The sequence below is a fragment of the Delphinus delphis genome, chromosome 19 (genome assembly GCF_949987515.2).
Source record: "Delphinus delphis chromosome 19, mDelDel1.2, whole genome shotgun sequence".
NCBI lineage: Eukaryota > Metazoa > Chordata > Mammalia > Artiodactyla > Delphinidae > Delphinus > Delphinus delphis.
In genome coordinates, this window is record NC_082701.1 from 42,101,883 (window position 1) to 42,122,150 (window position 20,268).

The 20,268-nt window shown below is 39.0% G+C and overlaps 1 protein-coding gene across 1 annotated transcript in view; it reads right to left on the reverse strand.

Moving 5' to 3' along the window:
* ATAD5 (ATPase family AAA domain containing 5) overlaps positions 1 to 19,732 on the reverse strand; it is a 35,993-nt gene extending 16,261 nt beyond the window's left edge. Inside the window, exons 1-9 of the mRNA XM_059998097.1 lie at positions 19,318 to 19,732; positions 15,158 to 17,079; positions 14,336 to 14,444; positions 9,433 to 9,588; positions 7,383 to 7,506; positions 6,758 to 6,839; positions 3,360 to 3,544; positions 1,138 to 1,295; positions 263 to 422 (exon numbers count right to left, since the gene is read on the reverse strand). Coding sequence (XP_059854080.1) covers positions 263 to 422; positions 1,138 to 1,295; positions 3,360 to 3,544; positions 6,758 to 6,839; positions 7,383 to 7,506; positions 9,433 to 9,588; positions 14,336 to 14,444; positions 15,158 to 17,079; positions 19,318 to 19,383 — 2,962 coding nt within the window. The 5' untranslated portion in view covers positions 19,384 to 19,732. The remainder of the gene's footprint in view (positions 1 to 262; positions 423 to 1,137; positions 1,296 to 3,359; positions 3,545 to 6,757; positions 6,840 to 7,382; positions 7,507 to 9,432; positions 9,589 to 14,335; positions 14,445 to 15,157; positions 17,080 to 19,317) is intronic.
* Positions 19,733 to 20,268: the final 536 nt, after the last annotated feature.

Consider the following 20,268-nt stretch of genomic DNA (forward strand, 5'->3'; position numbering starts at 1 on the left):
GGCTATATAAACTACCTCATCTAAGGCTTTCCTTAAATAAATTATTAGTATTTTAACATAATTAAAGCTGTCTTTGTGTTGCCAACTCTGGAAGCTGTCAGGGGCTAACACTGTATCACACAAGTTGCTTTACTTTAATTGAACCGTTCTCCCTATCAACCATAAGTAATAGTCTCTCGGTGGTGACCACTTCCAAGAGTCAATGGCTAAGCTTAGTGTTTTCAAAACTGAAATGTTAACAGAAATAATAATTATCACTAACCTTGTTTACGATGACACTTGGAAAGTACCTGGTGCTCAGTTCGCTTTTTTAGAAGCAAAGGGAAGTATTTCCTCAAAGAAAACTCGGGATTTGACCACCTAATTTCCTCCAGCAAAAGATTTCGTACTTCTTCAGTCAAATCCTTCCTTCTCCCAACAAACTGCAATAAAGAATAAAATGCTCAATTAAACCCACATTGTCCATTAATATTAATCAGAATACTACCAACTACTTTCTGTCTATAAGTCTATGTCATTGTAGGATTAGCTTTAGTCACTAAATACAATCTCGATGGCAAAGCTGCATTTGCACAGCTTTAGAAGGACTTGGTTCATGTTTTTTTTAAAATATTTATTTGTTTATTTATTTGGTTGCACCAGGTCTTAGTTGCTGCAGGAGGGCTCCTTAGTTGCGGCTCGAGGGCTCCTTAGTTGTGGCATGTGAACTCTTAGCTGCAGCATGCATGTGGGATCCAGTTTCCTGACCAGGGATCGAACCCAGGCCCCCTGCATTGGAAGCACGGAGTCTTATCCACTGTGCCACCAGGGAAGTTCCTTAGTTCATATTTTTATTGTTCTTTCTTTTCAACTAATTGTATTTTACTCATTTATGAGATTATAATTCTGACTGATAAAGTATCTAAATGTGCTATGTAATCTAATATTCTTTTAAAACTGGCTATCATTAATTCTTAGTATGTTTTTAAAGCTCTAGGACTATTTAAAACAGATATGTACTTCAATTGGGATTTATTTTTTAAAATTGGACTCTAGGAAGAGATGAATTTTAGGCCACAGCAGTAAATATCCAAAATTTTTTCCCTCTGAAAGATATGAAGGAAACTGCCTACAATGGATGACCACTCTCATACTTACCACAACAGCAGAATTATTACTTTTTGAATTTGAATTCAATGTTGAAAATTCACCAAGAGCCATGACACATTTTGAGAGATCTATTACTTTAGTATTCAGTTCTTTAAGTTTAGTTAAGAGAGGACAAGTGGGTGGTTTCAAATGCCACAAATGGCACCCTAAAGAAAAACAGAAAAATTATGTTAATTACCTTCATTCATATCCTTATCCACTTATCAAATACCAACTAAATAAACATGAGAAGATTTGACAACAACTACATAGTTAACACAAATGTACCAAAACTCAAATGAGTATACAGGAAACAATACCCTCACCTCCAACAAATACAATTCATAAAAATTACCCAGTCTTCCCTCCCAATTGTTAAAAATAAGCAAATATTAGCATATTTTCTTTCCTTTTTAAATCAACTTTGCTAATCAGGTTAAAAATTTCAGGGGCAGTTAGCATCCTGAAATCCAGATTCTGTTACTAGGTGAGTGTGGGCATGATCCTAAGGAAAAGCATAACTAACTTCTATAATTGAACATACTATTAGAAAATGCTTTATAAAACTGAACTAGGGACTTCCCTGGTGGTCCAGTGGTTAAGAATCTACCTTCCAATGCAGGAGATGCAGGTTCGATCCCTGGTCAGGGAACTAAGATCCCACATGCTGCGGGGCAAGTAAGCCCACGTACCACAACTACTGAGCTCGCACGCCTCAACTAGAGAGTCTGCATGCGCAAACTACAGAGCCCACACACTCGGGAGCCCACTGCACCACAACTACAGAGCCCATGTGCTCTGGAGCCCGCGCGCCACAACTAGAGGGAAGCCCACGCGCCACAACGAAGATCCTGCGTGCTGCAACTAAGACCCGACTCAGCAAAAAAGAAAATTAAATAAATAAATATGTAAAAACAAAAATAAACTAGTAAAAGTAACGAGAAAGCCTTCATCAACAGAATGGCCAGTGAAAGAACTGGGAAAAAAAGAAAAGTGGAATATTACTAGAAAGACTGACTGGGAAGTTCCCCATAAAAGAGAGGCTAAACAAAACTCAAAAACTACCAAGATCATGGGCTCTCCTAGTGGCGCAGTGGTTGAGAATCTGCCTGCTAATGCAAGGGACACAGGTTTGAGCTCTGGTCTGGGAAGATCCCACATGCCACGGAGCAACTAGGACCGTGAGCCACAACTACTGAGCCTGCACGTCTAGAGCCTGTGCACCGCAAACAAGAGAGGCCGCAATAGTGAGAGGCCCGCGCACCGCGATGAAGACTGGCCCCCCGCTTGCCACAACTAGAGAAAGCCCTCTCACAGAAACGAAGACCCAACACAGCCAAAAATAAATAAATAAATAAATGTGGGTTTAAAAAAAAAAACGATCAAGGTCAGAAACATAAAAGGAAAAGAAAAGAGAACAGAACATAGTGAACATTTCATGAGTAGAGGGAATAGACCAAACCAAACCACAAAGCCAGCTGAGAAGAATATAACTGTTTTTGTGCTGACAAAAAAACTCTAGGTAGGAACAACAACAAAGTAAAGATAGAACGCTTTGTACATTATCAGTAATTAAAAACTACATAAGTAAAGTAGGACTGTGGTTGCCATAGCACTTGGATCCAAAGAGAATTAGCTCAGGATCAAGCTAGCACCACCTCACAAGGCTTGGGCAAACAGCTCGCTCTCATGCACGGTGCATGTGAGAAAAGAGCAAACTAGAGCAATGGAGCACTGTTGCTCCATCGTTGGTCCAATGGAGCTCCCTGTTACCAATTCCAGGATATAGCCCACAAGATACTTTTGTGGTACTAAACAGCACAAGCTGTTCTGGAAAGGAGGCAAACAGATTTCCCTTGAACAGTGAACAGCAGACTGGACAAAGACAGGGCTGGAGCTCCTCTGAGAAATTCTTAAAGATGATCTATTCACACACAGGCTATGATTTCAGAAGGGAACTGCCTTCCTTTTAGAACACAGCGCCCATCTGGACAGCATTCACTTAAGGGCCCACACACGTGCCTGCCCTCCCCTGGCATCAGGGGTAAGGGCTGAGGATGCCTTTGGCTTTCTTGCCCCACCCCCTTCCTCAGTCCAAGGCTGAAGAAGAGAGGATAAAACACTAAATTCCCCATAAGAATTATACCTAAACCTTTGTCTCACCTTAAACCAACTTACATAGTTTCATATTACTACTAACATTTAAAAATATTTCATAGTAATAAACTCACCATCATCTTTTTGCTGAACATGAACGACGCTCTGGAAACTGGTACTCACTGCATTGTACACATCTAACGCAGCAGCTTTCTTTGCAATTTGTCGTTTCAACAAATCTGGCAAACCACTCATTAGAAAGTCACGCTTTGCTTTAAACTGCACATCACCAGCCTGAGGCTTCTCAGTTGCATCTTGACTTTTAAGAAAATGATGTAAGAAAAGGAGAGCTAAGGTTATAAACACTTAAAAAAATAAACTAACTATACAATAAATACTTCTTAATTTTATTTGAAAAAATTTAATCAGCTACCTGAGATGTTAGCTGGTCAAATTCTTTTTCTGCTTATCGTAAAAACGAAAGTCTTTCAGTGTTAAAAAAAATTTAAATAAAAATAAGTATATACAGAAAATAATGTCTTGAAGGACATCCACCAAAATGTCTGTCTTCCTTTTTTTTTAATTTAAACATACATTTATATTATAATCAGAAAACAAAATCAGTGCCACATTTCTAAAAGTTAATACAAGAACTTCTAAGGTAATATTGTTTCCAATACAATAGCAGGAACCTTAAGGCCCTTACTATTGATGTCTCAGTTTCACCTGGCTTATCTTGTATTGCTAATCATAAGAATCTTGACTTTAGCGGGAAGTTGGTGAAAGGGTAGAGGAGGATGGGATGATGGAGTGGCGGAGGGGAGAGAGAGCATGGTGCTGGTGTGTCACGGCTTATACACCCTTCCTAGCCTGCCATATATAGAGTGAGGACTGTAATATTCTCTGCAAACTGAAATTTGGGTTGGTAATTAAGAAGAGGCTTCAAAAATTTCTATTCCTTTCCCATTTGAGAGAAATGAAGAAAAGATGAGATCTAAAGCCAGACTGAAGAGATTAATCTCAGAAAAGAGGAGGTGTACCTTTTTGACTATTAATTGGAGGGGAGGATGAAAAGATGGGTGAAGTAGCTATATTAGTATGTGCCTGTAGCAGAAGGTAAACTTTAAGGAGGGGGTACAAGGTACTAATAAAAAATATACACACATATATTATATACAGTTAGAAATAGTTTTGATGTGTGTGTGTGTGTGTGTATTTCCTAGCTTTATCTGCTGAGAAAGCCTAGAAGCACTGATACCTCAGGAGCAAAATAAGCACCTCCACTAAAAGGAACCAGGGCTCCTTGCAGAAGAGGCTAATTAAAGAGCTGGGGCAGGGCAAATAAAAGATGAGCCTGGAATATCTTTGTGTTCAAAAAAGTAAGAAATGCTCTATAAATGATGAGTATGTGTCAAAGGGGCATAGAAACCAAGCTGAAGGGCTTCCAATGGCCAAATTAGAATCAATTTGAGCATTAAAATTATTAATGGATTAAAACCCAGAGAATAAAACAGGAATCCATGAGTAAATGGGTAAATACTGGAAACAACCCAAATGGCCACCAATAAAAGAATAAATTGTGGTAAATATATTCGTATAAGGAATACTATTCGGCAATAAAAAAGAATAGACTACTGATATTCTTTGACTGAAAGAAGCCAGAGACAAAAGTGTACCTCCTGTATGATTTCATTTCTATGAAATTCTAGAAAAGGCAAACTAATCTATACCAACAGAAAGCAGATCACAGGTTGCATGGCATTGGGAGTGGAAGCAGGGATGAACTGCAAAGAGGCAAAAGGGAATTTTTGAGAGTGATGAAATGTTCTCTATTGTGGTGGCGATCACACAGGTGTGTACATTTGTTAAACCTCAAACTGTTTACTTAATATGGGTGCATATGATTGTATGTACATTATACCTGAATAAAGTTGGTTTTAAAAAATATATGTGTACTGAACAAGAGCAGTTAGGCACAAAACAATATATACAAAGTTTACATGAAGTTCTAAAACAGACAAGACTAACCCATGGCAACCGAAGTCAAACTAACTGATGGTAATAGAAATCAGAAGAGTGGTAACCTTTTGTTGTGGTGGTGATGGTGGTGATACAGGAAAAGAGTAAGTAACCGTTAGGGAGTAAAAGAAAGATATTATATCTTGACATCTTGATACACTTTGATAAGTGTACTTATCAAAACTGTATACTTAAGATTTGTGCATTTAACAATATGTAGTTATTCCTCAATAAAACTGAAACAGGAAAAAAACCAAATAACCTGAACTCATGTCCCTAAACCTGGTCTTCTTCCATCATGCCATCTACTGGCACAGACCAGAACTTAAGTGTCATCCTTCTACCTTCATCTCTCCCACCCCCAGCCCCCATGTCTAATTAATCATCAAGGGTTCTTAAATTTATCTCCTAAAATCTTTTCATACATCGTCTCCAGCACCTGAGTCCACACCTCCATCATCTCACACCCAAACTCTTGCATCCACTCTAATCCCTCTTCCATCCCACTCTCTGTACAAGAGCCAAATTAATCCAGCAGTCAAATTAAACTTTCAAAATCCAAATGTTTATGTCCATACTTCTGTTTAAAACCCTCTGATTGCAGGTTTCCCTGGTGGCACAGTGGTTGCGAAGCCGTCTGCCGATGCAGGGGACACGGGTTCGTGCCCCGGTCCGGGAAGATCCCACATGCCGCGGAGCGGCTGGGCCCGTGAGCCATGGCCGCTGAGCCTGCGCGTCCGGAGCCTGTGCTCCACAACGGGAGAAGCCACAACAGTGAGAGGCCCCGCATACTGCAAAAAAAAAAAAAGAAAATCCTTGCTTGACCAGACCAAATCAACTAAACAAACTTTTCTTTTTTTTTTTTGCGGTACGCGGGCCTCTCACTGTTGTGGCCTCTCCCGTTGCGGAGCACAGGCTCCGGACGTGCCCGCTCAGCGGCCATGGCTCACGGGCCTAGTCGCTCCGCGGCATGTGGGATCTTCCCGGACCGGGGCACGAACCCGTGTCCCCTGCATCGGCAGGCGGATTCGCAACCACTGTGCCACCAGGGAAGCCCTCAACAAACTTTTAATAGACCTTTGTACCTCTCCTTCTTAGCACACTGCAATTTTTCATTTGTTGGCCCAATTAATGTTTAATCAGAGATTGTCTTTCCTCTAGGGTATAAGCCTCCTGAGGACAGGGAATGTGTCTTATTCCCCATGATATTCCTAGTACCAAAAACAGCACCTGCTACATAGTAGGTATTTAAATATTTACTGAACAAGTTCATAAATCAGCTTTTTGGTTTGCTTGTTTATTTTCCCACTGTTTTGTCTAGAGATGGACACAAAATGTTTGCAAAAGACCAAGATATTCAAATTGCAGTTGTAGCATTGTCAATATTGTCATCTGTAAAAATGGATTTATCAAAGCTTCAAATGATAACTTAAATGCTTTCTCATCAAAGTAAATGAATGCAAAATACATTCCATGAAATATTTTGACATTTTAAAATTTGTATCAGACTGACCTGCTTTCATCAAAACCAAGGACAGGATCAGCTGTTTTCTGAGCCTTTCTAGTAAGAAATAAAGGCGCGACTTTCACTTTTCCTTAGAAAAATAAATGCTTAGGTTAGTATCAAGGTTCATCATCTCCACTTACCTCTAGCTACTTTTAAAACTTAAAAAAAATTTTTTTAATTAAAAAATTTTCTATAATGAGCTGATCTCTCAACTTGGCAAAATCAATATCAGAATCTCTTGGGGAGCTTCTTTTTAAACTACAGATTCCCACAACCCACCTCTGGAGATTCTCAGTCAGTATGTCTAGGCAAGGACCTAAGGATTTAAAAATTTTTTTAATTTACCAGATGATTTTGATAATCAGTCAGCTTTGGGAACCACTAAGTTAACTGAGGCTAAATAGATAAAAAGAAATGCAATCACTTAAAATACACTCAGTTACCTTTTGTAAAACTCTTCACTACATTATAACTTTACTCACTTATTAAAATAGAAATATCTAATATAATTAAAAGGTTATATTTTATAAGACAAGAGATTAAATCAAAATGAGACAAAGTTAAAATTCAGAACAATATAATCCCCCCAAAACATTCTAATGTTCATCATCAAGTTATCAAATCTGATTACCAGGGACATTTTTAGGAGTCTTGTTAAGTTTTTTTCCTAACACATCATTCAGACACTGAAGTTTCTTCTGATTTTTCTCAGGATGCTTTAAAGGAGTAGGACTTGAACCTGTTATTACAGAGTCCTAAAACAGAATAAGAAAAAAAATTTTAATAACATACAATTAATGTTATTAAAATTTCAAAAGGATTACAGTGCTAGAAGCCATGACAAGATAATCACATTAGCAACTCCATACATCTCCCTGTCAGAAACTAACACAGAAAACACAGGATATGAATGGCAATAGTCTGTGCTTATATCATACAAGTTCACGTGATCAAAGAGTGGATTGATTATGACCATGGGTTTTCTTTTTTAAAGAAGCAACGAACAGATTATATTGCAGATAAAAGAATCAATACAACCAAGCTATAAAAATTATGGCTATTCCCTTTCAGAACTATACATCCTAGATATGTATTAGATGTAGTCTGGTAAGTTCTCATGTGGTCAGCATACATCTATTGAGCATCTACTATGTGTTAGGCAATACAGCAGGCACTGGGAACGCACACAAAAATGAAACTCTAGAGTTGGTGTCAAGTTTCCACCAGGGTTTAGGGGACAGAGGGAGAGCTAATCTATGAGTAAATCATTTAACTAGTGAGCTTCCCTGGTGGTGCAGTGGTTAAGAATCTGCCTGCCAATGAAGGGGACACAGGTTCAATCCCTGGTCCAGTAAGATCCCACATGGCCGCAGAGCAGCTAAGCCCATGCACCACAACTACTGAGCCTGTGCTCTAGAGCCCACGAGCTGCAACTGCTGAGCCCACATGCCACAACTACTGAAGCCCGCATGCCTAGAGCCTCTGCTCCGCAACAAGAGAAGTCACCGCAATGAGAAACCCGCGCACCGCAACGAAGAGTAGCCCCCACTCACCACAACTAAAGAAAGCCCGTGCGCAGCATCGAAGACCCAAAACAACCAAAGATAAATGAATAAATAAATTTATTTTAAAACATAGTTTAACTAGTTATAATACAGTATAGTGAAAGTAATACTGACTAAATACAAAAAAAAAACCCCATGAAAGTAAATTAAAGTACATATAGGGAAGGAAACTATTTGTCTTGAAGGCATCAGCAAAGCTTTCAAGAGTAGGTAGTCGATTATTCACAGCATTTTTCATAGCCGAAAAGTGGAAGCAACCCAAATGTCCATCAATTGATGAATGGGTAAATGAAATGTGGTATTTCCATATAATGGGGTGTTATTTGGTAATAAAAAGAAACAAAATACTGATTCTACAACATGGAAGAACCTTTAAAACATTATAATAAATGACAGAAGCCAGATACAAAGGACACATATGGTAGGATACCATTTATATTAAATGTCCAGAATAGGCAAATCTATAGAGACAGAAAGTAGATTAGTGTTTGGCTAGGGCTGGGGGAGGGGAGATAGGAAGGTGACAGCTAAGGAGAATGAGGGTTCTTTTGGGGGTAATGAAATATTCTAAAATTGACTGTGGTGATGAATGCACAACTCTGTGAATGAATACACACTCTTTAAAAGTGACTGAATTGCACACTTTAAATAAATCATGTTATTATATTTTTTTAAAAAAGAGAGAGAGATGGTGGCATAATTTAGCAGGATCTTAAACTCTGAGTAGGAATTCCTCAGGTGGAAGAGAGTACCTAATATACATTTTACGCTGAAACTACAAACTGAAAAAAGTAAAAATTGCAGCCTTTGGGGCAAAATGAATAATTTAGTATGACGGAGCAAAAAGAGTGTGTTTTAGGAAGGGGGGTTGTTTTGAGGAAAAGGAGGAGCTAGTTCAGCCTAAGAAGGATCCTGAATGACTTGATAAGGATTCAGAGTGTATTCTGTAGGCAAAAGAGAGCCAAAGCCTTCGAAAAGAGAATGGAAAATGATATTTTTTCTACAACCTCAGGGCTTCCTACAATTCTACCTTATAATTTTATAACAGTTTCCTTCTCCCATTTCAAACAGAAGAACAGAACAGAATTTATATCAATAAATATTTGTAATACTTACTTCTGTTTCTGACTTTTCAGGGAGCGTCTGATGTCTGGACGAACGCCTTAAAGGTGTCACTATTTCTTCAGTAGCTTTTGACCTACTAATGTGTAAAGCTTTTGCTTTTTCAATCAATTGTTTTGCTTTGGATACATTTTTTGAAGCACTGCTTACCTAAACACAAATGTGAAATAATAATTTAGGTTACTGGCAAATATTTTATATTTAATAATAGAAAAAAATAGAAAAGGCAAACCTTTAAAGACAGTAAAAAGATCAGTAGTTGCCAGGGAAAAAGGGACGAATAGGCAGAGCACAGAGGATTTTTAAGGCAGTGAAACTACTCTGTATGGTACTATAATGGTGGATACATGTCATTTTACATTTGTCTAAACCCACAGAATGTACAATACCAAGAGTGAACCTTAATTTAAACTACAGACACTGGGTGATAATGATGTGTCAATGTAAGTTCATCAATTGTAACAAATGTACTATTTTGATATTGATTATGGGGAGGCTATGCATGTGTGACAGCACCGGGTATATGGGAAATCTATACTTTTTGCTCAATTTTGCTGTGAACCTAAAACTGCTCTAAAAAAATGAAGTCCACTAAGTACATATATAATAGAAAAATATAATCACAGATCACACTAAATAAAAGACCAAAAAAATGGTTATTCAAATCTTACCAAGGAAATGAAATTAAAATGTGTCTAATTATACTTGGTTTGCCTTTATTGCTTGCTTGAAATCTATTCAGATAAATATAATTACATTTGTGAAAAATACCCAAAAAGATATCCATATTAAATGTCTGTATATAAAACATTTTTTAAAAACAGATGTCTGGCGGGCTTCCCTGGTGGCGCAGTGGTTGGGAGTCCGCCTGCCGATGCAGGGGGCACGGGTTTGTGCCCCGGTCAGGGAGGATCCCGTGTGCCGCGGAGCGGCTGGGCCCGTGAGCCGTGGCCGCTGAGCCTGCGCGTCCGGAGCCTGCACTCCGCAAAGGGAGAGGCCGCAGCGGTGAGAGGCCCGCGTACCGCGGGAAAAAAAAAATAAAAAGATGTCTGTGGACTTCCCCGGTGGTCCAGTGGTTAAGACTCTGTGCTTCCAGTGCAGGGGCCATGGGTTCAATCCCTAGTCAGGGAAATTCCACATGCTGCGTGGTGCAGCCAAAACAAACAAATAGATGTCTGTACAGATAAGAATTACTGGTTATTTCCCCATTATCTTCATGGCACCTATTCTTTGATTTTAGTCACTTGTAGGCTGAGTCCTTTGAAGAGAGGTTGAAAAGGTAGTAGGTATGGAAAAGAGCACTGATAAGAATAAAGTCTGGCCTTCAGGCCTGGCTCTGCCACTGATGTACTAAGCGATCTTGTGCATTTAAATATTATCTTCCAGATAATGTATTTTCCATATTCTCAGTTCTACAGGTTTTTACATTTGAATTAAAAACACATAGCAAGCAAAGAGCGCAGGGTTTGGAAGATGGCGGACGACGTGGACCAGCAACAAACTACCAACACTGTAGAAGAGCCTCTGGATCTCTTCAGGCTCAGTCTGGATGAACGAATCTATGTGAAAATGAGAAACGACAGAGAGCTTCGAGGCAGGTTACATGCTTATGATCAGCATTTAAATATGATATTGGGAGATGTGGAAGAAACTGTGACAACTATAGAAATTGATGAAGAAACATATGAAGAGATATATAAATCAACCAAACGGAATATCCCGATGCTCTTTGTCCGGGGAGACAGTGTTGTGCTAGTTGCCCCACCATTGAGAGTTGGTTGAAACAAAGAATTTATCCTGTGTGGAAAATAGGAGATTTTGTATGATTGCCTCTTTAAATGTAGAAGATATTCAAAAGAGAAACCGGCGTATGTTTTGATTTTAGGAAATAACCAAGAATTCTTCAACTTCTGAAATAAGTTGATTTGTAGATAACTCACAAATTCTTAAGCTAAACGGCATTTTTATTTTTCTCCAACCCTTCCAATAAATGTGATCACCAAGATGCAAAAAAAACCCCAAAAGAAAACACATAGCAAGCAAGCTGCAAAATAGCTCACATTATATGATCCCTTTTAAAAATGACATATAAATATTTAAGGATAGGAAAAAGTCTGGACAGATGAACTTGTAACTATTAAAAGTGGGTTCCCCCTGGGGACCTCCCTGGTGGCACAGTGCTTAAGAATCCGCCTGCTAATGCAGGGGACACGGGTTCAATCCCTGGTCCGGGAAGATCCCACATGCCGTGGAGCAACTATGCCCATGCGCCACAACTACTGAGCCTGCGCTCTAGAGCCTGCGTGCCACAATCACTAAAGCCGGAACACCTAGAGCCCATGCTCTGCAACAAGAGAAGCCATCGCAATGAGAAGCCCGCACACTGCAATGAAGAGTAGACCCTGCTCGCCACAACTAGAGAAAGCCCACGCACAGCAACGAAGACCCAAGGCAGTCAAATAAATAAATTAATTAAATAAAATCCAAATAAATAAATAATATAAGCAGCGTTTAAAAGTTCAGTAGAATCTTTCTAAAAAGTAAGAGAGATAGCAATTAAGAAAAAAAAAGTGGGTTCCCCCTAAACAGTAGGAGAGAGAAAATTTTAAGTTTTCACTTTTAAATTTATATACTACTGTGTCTTTTAAACAAATGTTTGCCATTTTTAAAAAGTTAAAAAAAATTTTTTTTGACTGTGCCTTGTGACATGCAGGATCTTAGTTCCCACACCAGGGATCGAACCTGTGCCCTCTGCAGTGGAAGCGCGGAGTCCTAACCACTGGATCCCCAGGGAATTCCAAAAACTTTTAAAATGTTTTTTAAAAACATTAAAAAGAATAGGCACGGAAAAAAATATTTTTTAAATTAAAACTAAAATATAAAAAAAGAATAGATATGGATATTCAGAACATACATAAGGAGGTTAGGAATGTTAAGGATCTGCTTTATAGTAGTAGAGTGACAGATTTTTGTTGTTCTGCTAGCAAAATTTTTTTTTTCTTTTTCATAAGTTTATTTGATTGATTGATTTTTGGCTGGGTTGGATCTTCGTTGCGGTGCACGGGCTTCTCATTGTGGTGGCTTCTCTTGTTGCACAGCACAGGCTCTAGGTGTGTGGGCTCAGTAGTTGTGGCTCGCGGGCTCTAGAGCACAGGCTCTGTAGTTGTGGCGCACGGGCTTAGCTGCTCCACGGCATGAGGAATCTTCCCGGACCAGGGCTCGAACCCGTGTCCCCTGCATTGGCAGGTGGATTCTTAACCACTGCGCCACCAGGGAAGTCCCTAGCAAAATTTTTGACAGGCTGATGAAACTTAGGATAAGTTAGCATTCAAAATAATCCAGCTAAATTTAAATTAACGACTCAATCATTGAAACAGTTAAGAAAAACAGGGCTTCCCTGGTGGCGCAGTGGTTGAGAGTCCTCCTGCCGATGCAGGGGACATGGGTTCGTGCCCCGGTCCGGGAAGGTCCCACATGCCGCGGAGCGGCTGGGCCCGTGAGCCGTGGCCGCTGAGCCTGCGCTCCGCAACGGGAGAGGCCACAACAGTGAGAGGACCGTGTACCGAAAAAAAAAAAAAGACATGTTTTAGTGAATGTGTGAAAAAAAAAATCCACATGCATTTTGGCATGTAGTTCTGCTATTACCTGAAATCTGTTTCTTTTTCCCTAATAGTTATTTTTCTGATAAAAGTTTTTAAAAGTTCATGTTTATAGAAAAACAAAAAACAGAAAAATGGAGAAAATCAAAATCAACCATAGTCCTATCATCTCAAAAACCAGTCATTTCCAACACCCTCCTTTCTGACCTAGCTGCCTGTCCTCCCAGCTCACACTTGGTTACTCCTGACTAAAACAGGAACTTCCGTCCTGACAGCTCTCTACTTTCTCCTTATTTATCAGCCCCTGGTACCCCTTTTCCCTGTCCCCAGCTTAAATTCCATCATATATCATGTCAACTCTCAAAAATATTTTCACCTCCTTTGGCGCCACTGTCCTTCAAAACAGGGTTAAATATTTACTTTATAAGATTAATGATAAGAGTACCAAGCATAGTACCTAGAGTGAGATAAGAAGCCCCACCCCCACCCCGATGCGGTGGGGGGGGAAGAGAGTTGTTAAATAAAAACAAAAGAGATACCAACTTTCTGTGGCAGTGGCTTTCACCCAAGGATTATATCAGAACCACCCTGGTGGCTTTTTCAACACACACACACACACACATTTGTACCTACTCACCCAGGAGAGAATCCAATTCTCTCATCATAAGGGATAAGCAGTTTACTTTACAAAAGCAGCTAAACTATTCTTATACATACAACCTCTCCCTTTAGGAAAATGGTTTTCAACTGGGGGTGATTTTTCCCTCCAGGGGATATTTAGCAATGACTGGAGATATTTTGGTTATCATAGCTAGGGCAGCTGGGGTGCTATTGGCATCTCACGGGTAGAGGCCAGGATTACTGCGAAACATCCTATAACGTACAAGACAGTTCCCCACAACAAAGAATTATCCAGCGCACAATGTCAACAGTAGCAGGGTTGAGAGACCCCACTTGTTAGCCTCTAATCTATAAAAATAAACCAAAAATTCAATCATGCTTATTTCCATAAGCAGCCTTAGGGAAAAAGATTGGAATATAACTGTCACTAAGAAAACTTTTTCTAAGTAAACGATACTGTCTTTATCAATTGCTTTCATCTCACAATAAGATATGTTGATCTCTTAATAAGCTAACTAGAGGAATAAAATAACAGCAAAAAATAATATAGGGTTATAGTTAACATAACCAATCTATGAAATATGTGAATCTTCTTTTGGCGTATCACTTCCAATAGTAATAGTTATTGTTTTACAAAACAGAATACCACTTACAGGACACCCTAATATTTCAATTACCTTTCTAGTCTGAGACTCAAAATCTTCATCAGCTGCTTCAGATTTCTTAGACCTTTTCTTAGATTTTTTCTTAGATTTTTTGGGAGTACTAATTCTGGTGAATTTCATTCTGAAAAAAACCCAAAAAGATATTCACAAACATTTATGTGATTATAATGTGTAAGAATTTCAATTAAATATAGAAAGGAACCAACTAGGGCTCTAATTTCTGGACAGTTCTGAATCAGAAAATGAAAAAAGACACCCCCCATCAGTTTCAAACTACTGATTCAAAAGTAAGCCAAACTCAATGTTATACTTTTAGAAAATATAAAGTTTCATTTTATAAATCATAAGCTTTCCAGAAAATTAGCCCCTAGGATTAGCCAGAACCAACATGCAAGTATATGTTGAGTTGGCCAAAAAGTTCATTCGGATTTCCCGAGGCATCTTATGGAAAAACCTGAGCAAACTTTCTGGCCAACACAATACCTCACAGTATATGGCTCAGCTTACCTAAAAATGTTCTATGATTTATTTTTAATCTTATGTTTGTTAAATGCACAGAATTCATATTTGGAGGATATTTCTCCAGGAATTAACAACTATGATAAATAAGAGTTTAAAACTCATCTAAAATATGGCTAGAATTCTTCTGAAATCATGCCTGAGTTTAAATTAAATATGGAAAATAAGCAACATTTTTGAAACCCTGTTTTCTTTTTCTTATAAATCAGCTGTGTTCTAGAAAAAAAAACAATTCTTCAGTGCTTGACATACTTTCCTTCACATCTAATAATACATGCAGAATATTTAGAACTTGAGAACAAAACAAAACTTTACCTGATAGGACTCTCTGAATCAGAGGATACTGTTATTAATTCCGCTGTATATAAGCTACGCTTCCCTGATAAGTTCGCTGCTTTTGGAGTGGAAGCTTTTACTGGACTATCGTCTTGTGCGTCTTCAGAATCAGTAGCTCTAATGATTACTGTAGCAGGTGTGCTGCTACTTCTTACAGATCTTCTGCTTGGTTTCAGTGTAGAAACAAATACCAAGCTGTCTTCAGTCTCAGCTTTAGAGTGTATAACCTTATCCTTAACTGGTATGCCGGTTTTTCTTGAAGACTTATTGTTACACGGAGAGGAAATTTTTAGAGGGTCATCATCTGCTGCACCTTCACAAACAAGGTTTTTGCTGTTAAGTAATGTGCTGTTTTTGAAAACTTCTGTTTTCTTTTGTCTTAAACTCATTCTAAGCCTGTTTTGATTTTGTTTCTCTTTAAAGGAAAAAGTTGATTCTTTCTCTTGAGGATTTCTCTCTCTATTTTCACCTGGAATAGCACCAGTATCTAAGATTTTTTTATTCTTTTTCTTCAGTTTTTTACTTTTCTCCTTAGGAAAACCTCCTTTATCAGCATGTGTCTGTGAATTGCCATTATTTGAAATCATTTGGATATTAGGAATTTCCATGATTTTTTTAGAATTATTGTCTCTTCCTTCCTCATTTAAAGATTTTTCATTGAGCTCTTTCTGCTTATCAGAAGACTTTTTGACTCCATTTTTAAGTGCATCTGATGTTGGCTGCCTAAATGCTTTCATAAACTGCTGTCTTTCTTCTAGAGTGCATTTTGGTTTCACAGCTTCAGAACTTCCAGCTTCCAACACTGCCAATTCTAGTTCTTCCTCATGTATAACGACATTAGATTTTCTTTTCTGACTCGTCTGTTCATTCTCAGGATCAGACAGACTATTTTCCATTTCCACCTGCTTTTGTTTCAAGAAAATTGAGGGTATTTTCCCTGTCTTTTTTGGGGGGATGGGGTGAACTTGTGCAAGAACAGTGACTGTCTTAAAGCGGACCTGTTGGGAAATTTCATAGGTTTCTGGGTCAGTCATACAACCACTTTTGACTGCATCGTCAACAGTTTCAGAAGGAATACAAACAGACACTGTAGAGTCTGGTGCCTGTTCCACTTTACTTTCGTTGTGACTTTTTAAAAATTCCTCATATGAGACAGTTATTGTACTATCATTTAACTGGGCTGTTTTAGTTATATTATCTCTAGATTCTGCATCATTTGCAGTATTTTCCATTTCATTAGTTAGGGAAGGCATTATCTGTTTACTATCATTACCATGTCTTTTAAGGAGATTTAGTTCCTCTGCTAAGGGTAAACTTTCACATAGATCTATTACCTCTCTGTGCTTCCTTTTCCTCAATTTTCTGCGATCATTTTTTGAGGGGCCTTGTTTAGGACTTATTTTCTTAGAACTTTTTTTGGAGGTCATAGTGCTTGATTGTTTTTTGGTATCTTGAATACTTTCTGCAAGTACCTTGACATGTTTCTTGTAGAGTAAAGCAGAAGTACTACTTCCCACAAAATTGTTACTTAAACTGGAGTCTTCCTTGCTATCATCACTGTTAATTTCAATTGCAGATTCATTTTCAGTTTTAATATGACTTAGTTGATGAGATAAATTAAGTCTCTTTCCTCTCTTCTTATTCTCTGTATTTGAGGACATTTCCAAAGGTGTTTTACAGTCTTTGTCACCGTCAGCAGGCAATGGTGTGGATGATTTTATCTTGTACTTTTTTGCTGTCTGAGTTTTCTCATTTGTGGGTAAAGTCTTTCTAAAATAATCCAGAATATTACTGGATTTTGGTGGAGAGAAAACCCTGTCTGCAGTCTTCCCCATTGGTGATAAATATTTAGTGATTGTTTTGCAAGTTCTGTCATCATCTTTCCTTCGCTTCTTGCTTGCCTATCAATTTAAAAGAAGAAAAACACTTATTTCAAGCAACATAAATTTTAAACATGGATCTATTATTTTATGTAATGCAATAAAAAAAGGAAGGCTCCCTTAGTTGATAAACATTACATATTAGGAAGAAAAAGAGCTTTAAAGTTAAACCTACATTCAAATCTCAATGTCACATCAAGTTATACAATTATAATTTGTGTACTTTATACATTATATGTCAATAAAAAGTTTCAAGGCCCCCTATGCTTGTGTACAAATGTGTTAATTACTGTTGGCCTCTGTTTACTCTATAACCTTTGAATAGTACCACCCACCCCACAGAATTTGTAATGAACATATTACATACAAACATGTGAAGTCTGATGCATGCTAGGAACTCTATAAATATTATTTCCATTCCCTTTATACTGTTTTAGTTAAAAATAAACAAATTATTCTAACTATTTCCAAGAAACAGGTACATGGTGAACAAGTCTAGGATCTCAAAATTTACTAATTAAGTGAAAATTATAGTGGACATTTACTACAAATAAAACAAGACTTTTCAGTGTTTTAGTATGCTATTAAGAGTTACCGCCTGCCTCTTATACTATTTAGTACCCTTAAAAAAAAGCTCCAGCAACTTTATTTTTAACTTCCCTCAGTTCACTTGTTAGAAAAAACTTGCCAGAACAACAAGAAAACCTTTTTGTTTTTTTTTGAAGATAAGTAACAAAGGAATTATAAGTCTAGAAAATTAAAATGGATTATAAGGCTATCATGATTAAAAGCATAGCACTGATGCATGAATAGGCAGGCAACTTAATAGAACTGATTAGAAAACCAGAAAGAGACATAAGTGTGTATTTAAGAATTTGGTATATTATAATAGTAGCACTCAAGTTAGTGGGCAAAGAAGTAGTTAATAAATAGTACGGGGACAAATTTTAACCCTCTGGATAAATATGAGACAAAATAAATTACAGACAGATTAAAATTTTACATCTTAAAATGAAATGATAAATGTACTAGAAGAAAATGCTAATGAGTTGTTAGTATTATTATTATCGTGAGCTCGTATCAGAGGCACAATACCATAGGCTCTGGAGTCAGGCAGATCTAAGCTCAAGTGCTGGCTCTGACATCTACTAGTGTGGGACCTTAAGCAAATTACTGTTAATTTTCTAACTTACTTTTTCTAACCTAACTTACTTTTAATTACTTCTTAACCTTCTCTCATCTGTAGAATACAGATAAAAACACCTCATCACAGGGCTGATATTAAGTAAAATAATGTGTATAAGGTCCTTACCCTTAAAATACTAAACAGTAAGTATCATTACTGTGAAATAGCCCTCTAAGCAGGGCACCAAAAGCAGAGCGTGTAATGAAAAGACTGGAAAACTGAGCAAACAAAAAGCAAGAACTGTGTAATTCAAGTATCAAAAGTCCTTCTTCACACCTGAGACAAGCAGAGCAACTGCCTTTTCAGCAAAGAAGTATCAGCATAACATCTATTAGCAAGCAGACAAAAGTACTCAATTCTGAAAAGTAAGAGTCTCAGCGAAATAAGTGAATATACATCTTGACTCACTTCGAAGACATCTGTTTGCATACTTCAGTTAGAATGCGAGCTTGAAAGGTGTAAAAATATAGCAACCGTCTACTTTTAGATGCTACTCCACTACTTCATGGCATTAGAATCTCTTAACAACAACTGCTTAGTACATTTCACTGAAATTTGATGAACACAGGAGAATAACAGCATGCCAAGCTGGGACTTCTAACTGCAGTATCTTAAGCCCTACCTAGAACAATGAGATAGTGATTTTTAAATGACGTACCTTTTTTGATTCCTGTAGTGACAATCTAAGCGGTATTCCTAGAGCAGGTGATTGGGTGGACAGGTAGAACTTAAAGATTCTTTTCAACGCTAAAGTTCTATGATTCCTTATCATGAACCCTAGACTTGACCCTGGGATCCTCCGTAACATTTCACAAGTCCAAAACATCAAGTTCCAGAAACATTTCAGGATCTGGTAACTAGTCCTTTACTAGGCATCTTAAGGTCCCCGCAAACATCTCACAATCCCAATGTTTCTAGGGACCTATCACGTCTTTAAGAAACGACACACCCCAGCAATTGTTCCACAGAATGTCAGACTCTGGGGCGTCACCAGATCCCTCCTTCCCCCTCATAGATCCTAAGTCGGGATTACCTTTCCCCCACACCTAACATTCGGAGATATTCAAACTCACCTCATTCCCGTAGTCTTTCACCGGAGGGGGAGCAGCTGCCGCCGCCATGGCCAAGACCCCCACCATGCTCCTTGCTTCCCGGAATCCCGGTTCCTAGGATCTTCCGCGGCCCGGCCCGGCCTGTCGGGAGGCCATGGAGGCGGCCGGCTCCAGCAGGAGCGAGGAGCTGGGCCGCGGGGTCCGCCTCGGACTCCCCCGCGCCCACTGCCCGGGGTGGTCGCAGAGGCTGGGCCCAGCTCAACCAAGTAGAACGCGGGAAGAGGCGGTGAGAAAGCGCGGGCAGCGAAGACCCTCGGGCGCGGTCGGTGAGCGCGGGGTGCCCTGGAGGCCGCCGCTCCAGTTCTGAGTGATAGGGACTGGGGATCCCGCGGGGAAAGCAGGCCGAACACAGATCCTACCCGCGGGATTCGGAGGGAGTTCTTGTCAATTGGGTTTTCGCGCCGTCCAGAGTGCAGGAGGCGGAGTTTAGATTGCTTCCGGAGGCTGCGCGGACAGTGAGCCGAGAGGGCCAAAATGCTTCTTCGGCAAGACTGCAGGAGGTGGGATTGCTTTACCGTGAATCTAAAAGTAGCGGGGACTTCGGAGATTCAAACTTCTTACGCCCAGTTTCACTGATGAGGATATGATTTGACTAAGTCCGTTGGTGGCAGAATTAGAACCCCATACTTTTGACGCCCCAGACTAGCCCCTATTTAAAAGTGGAAATTCGAAAAATACAGAAAAGGGAATAACAATTGATTACACTCCCACACGGAATAAAATGTTATTTTGGCAAGCGTCCTACCTAGAGATACGCCCACTTGGGGTCCGAGATTTCGACTTTTTACCCCTAATTGAGGTCAGGAGGCATTTCTTCCCGTGGATTTCGTCCTCGCGAGCAGCTAGGAGCCCAAGGTCGTCGCCTCAGTTGGCTGGCGTGTGTTCGAGTTGTTGCTGGGTACCAGTAGTTTG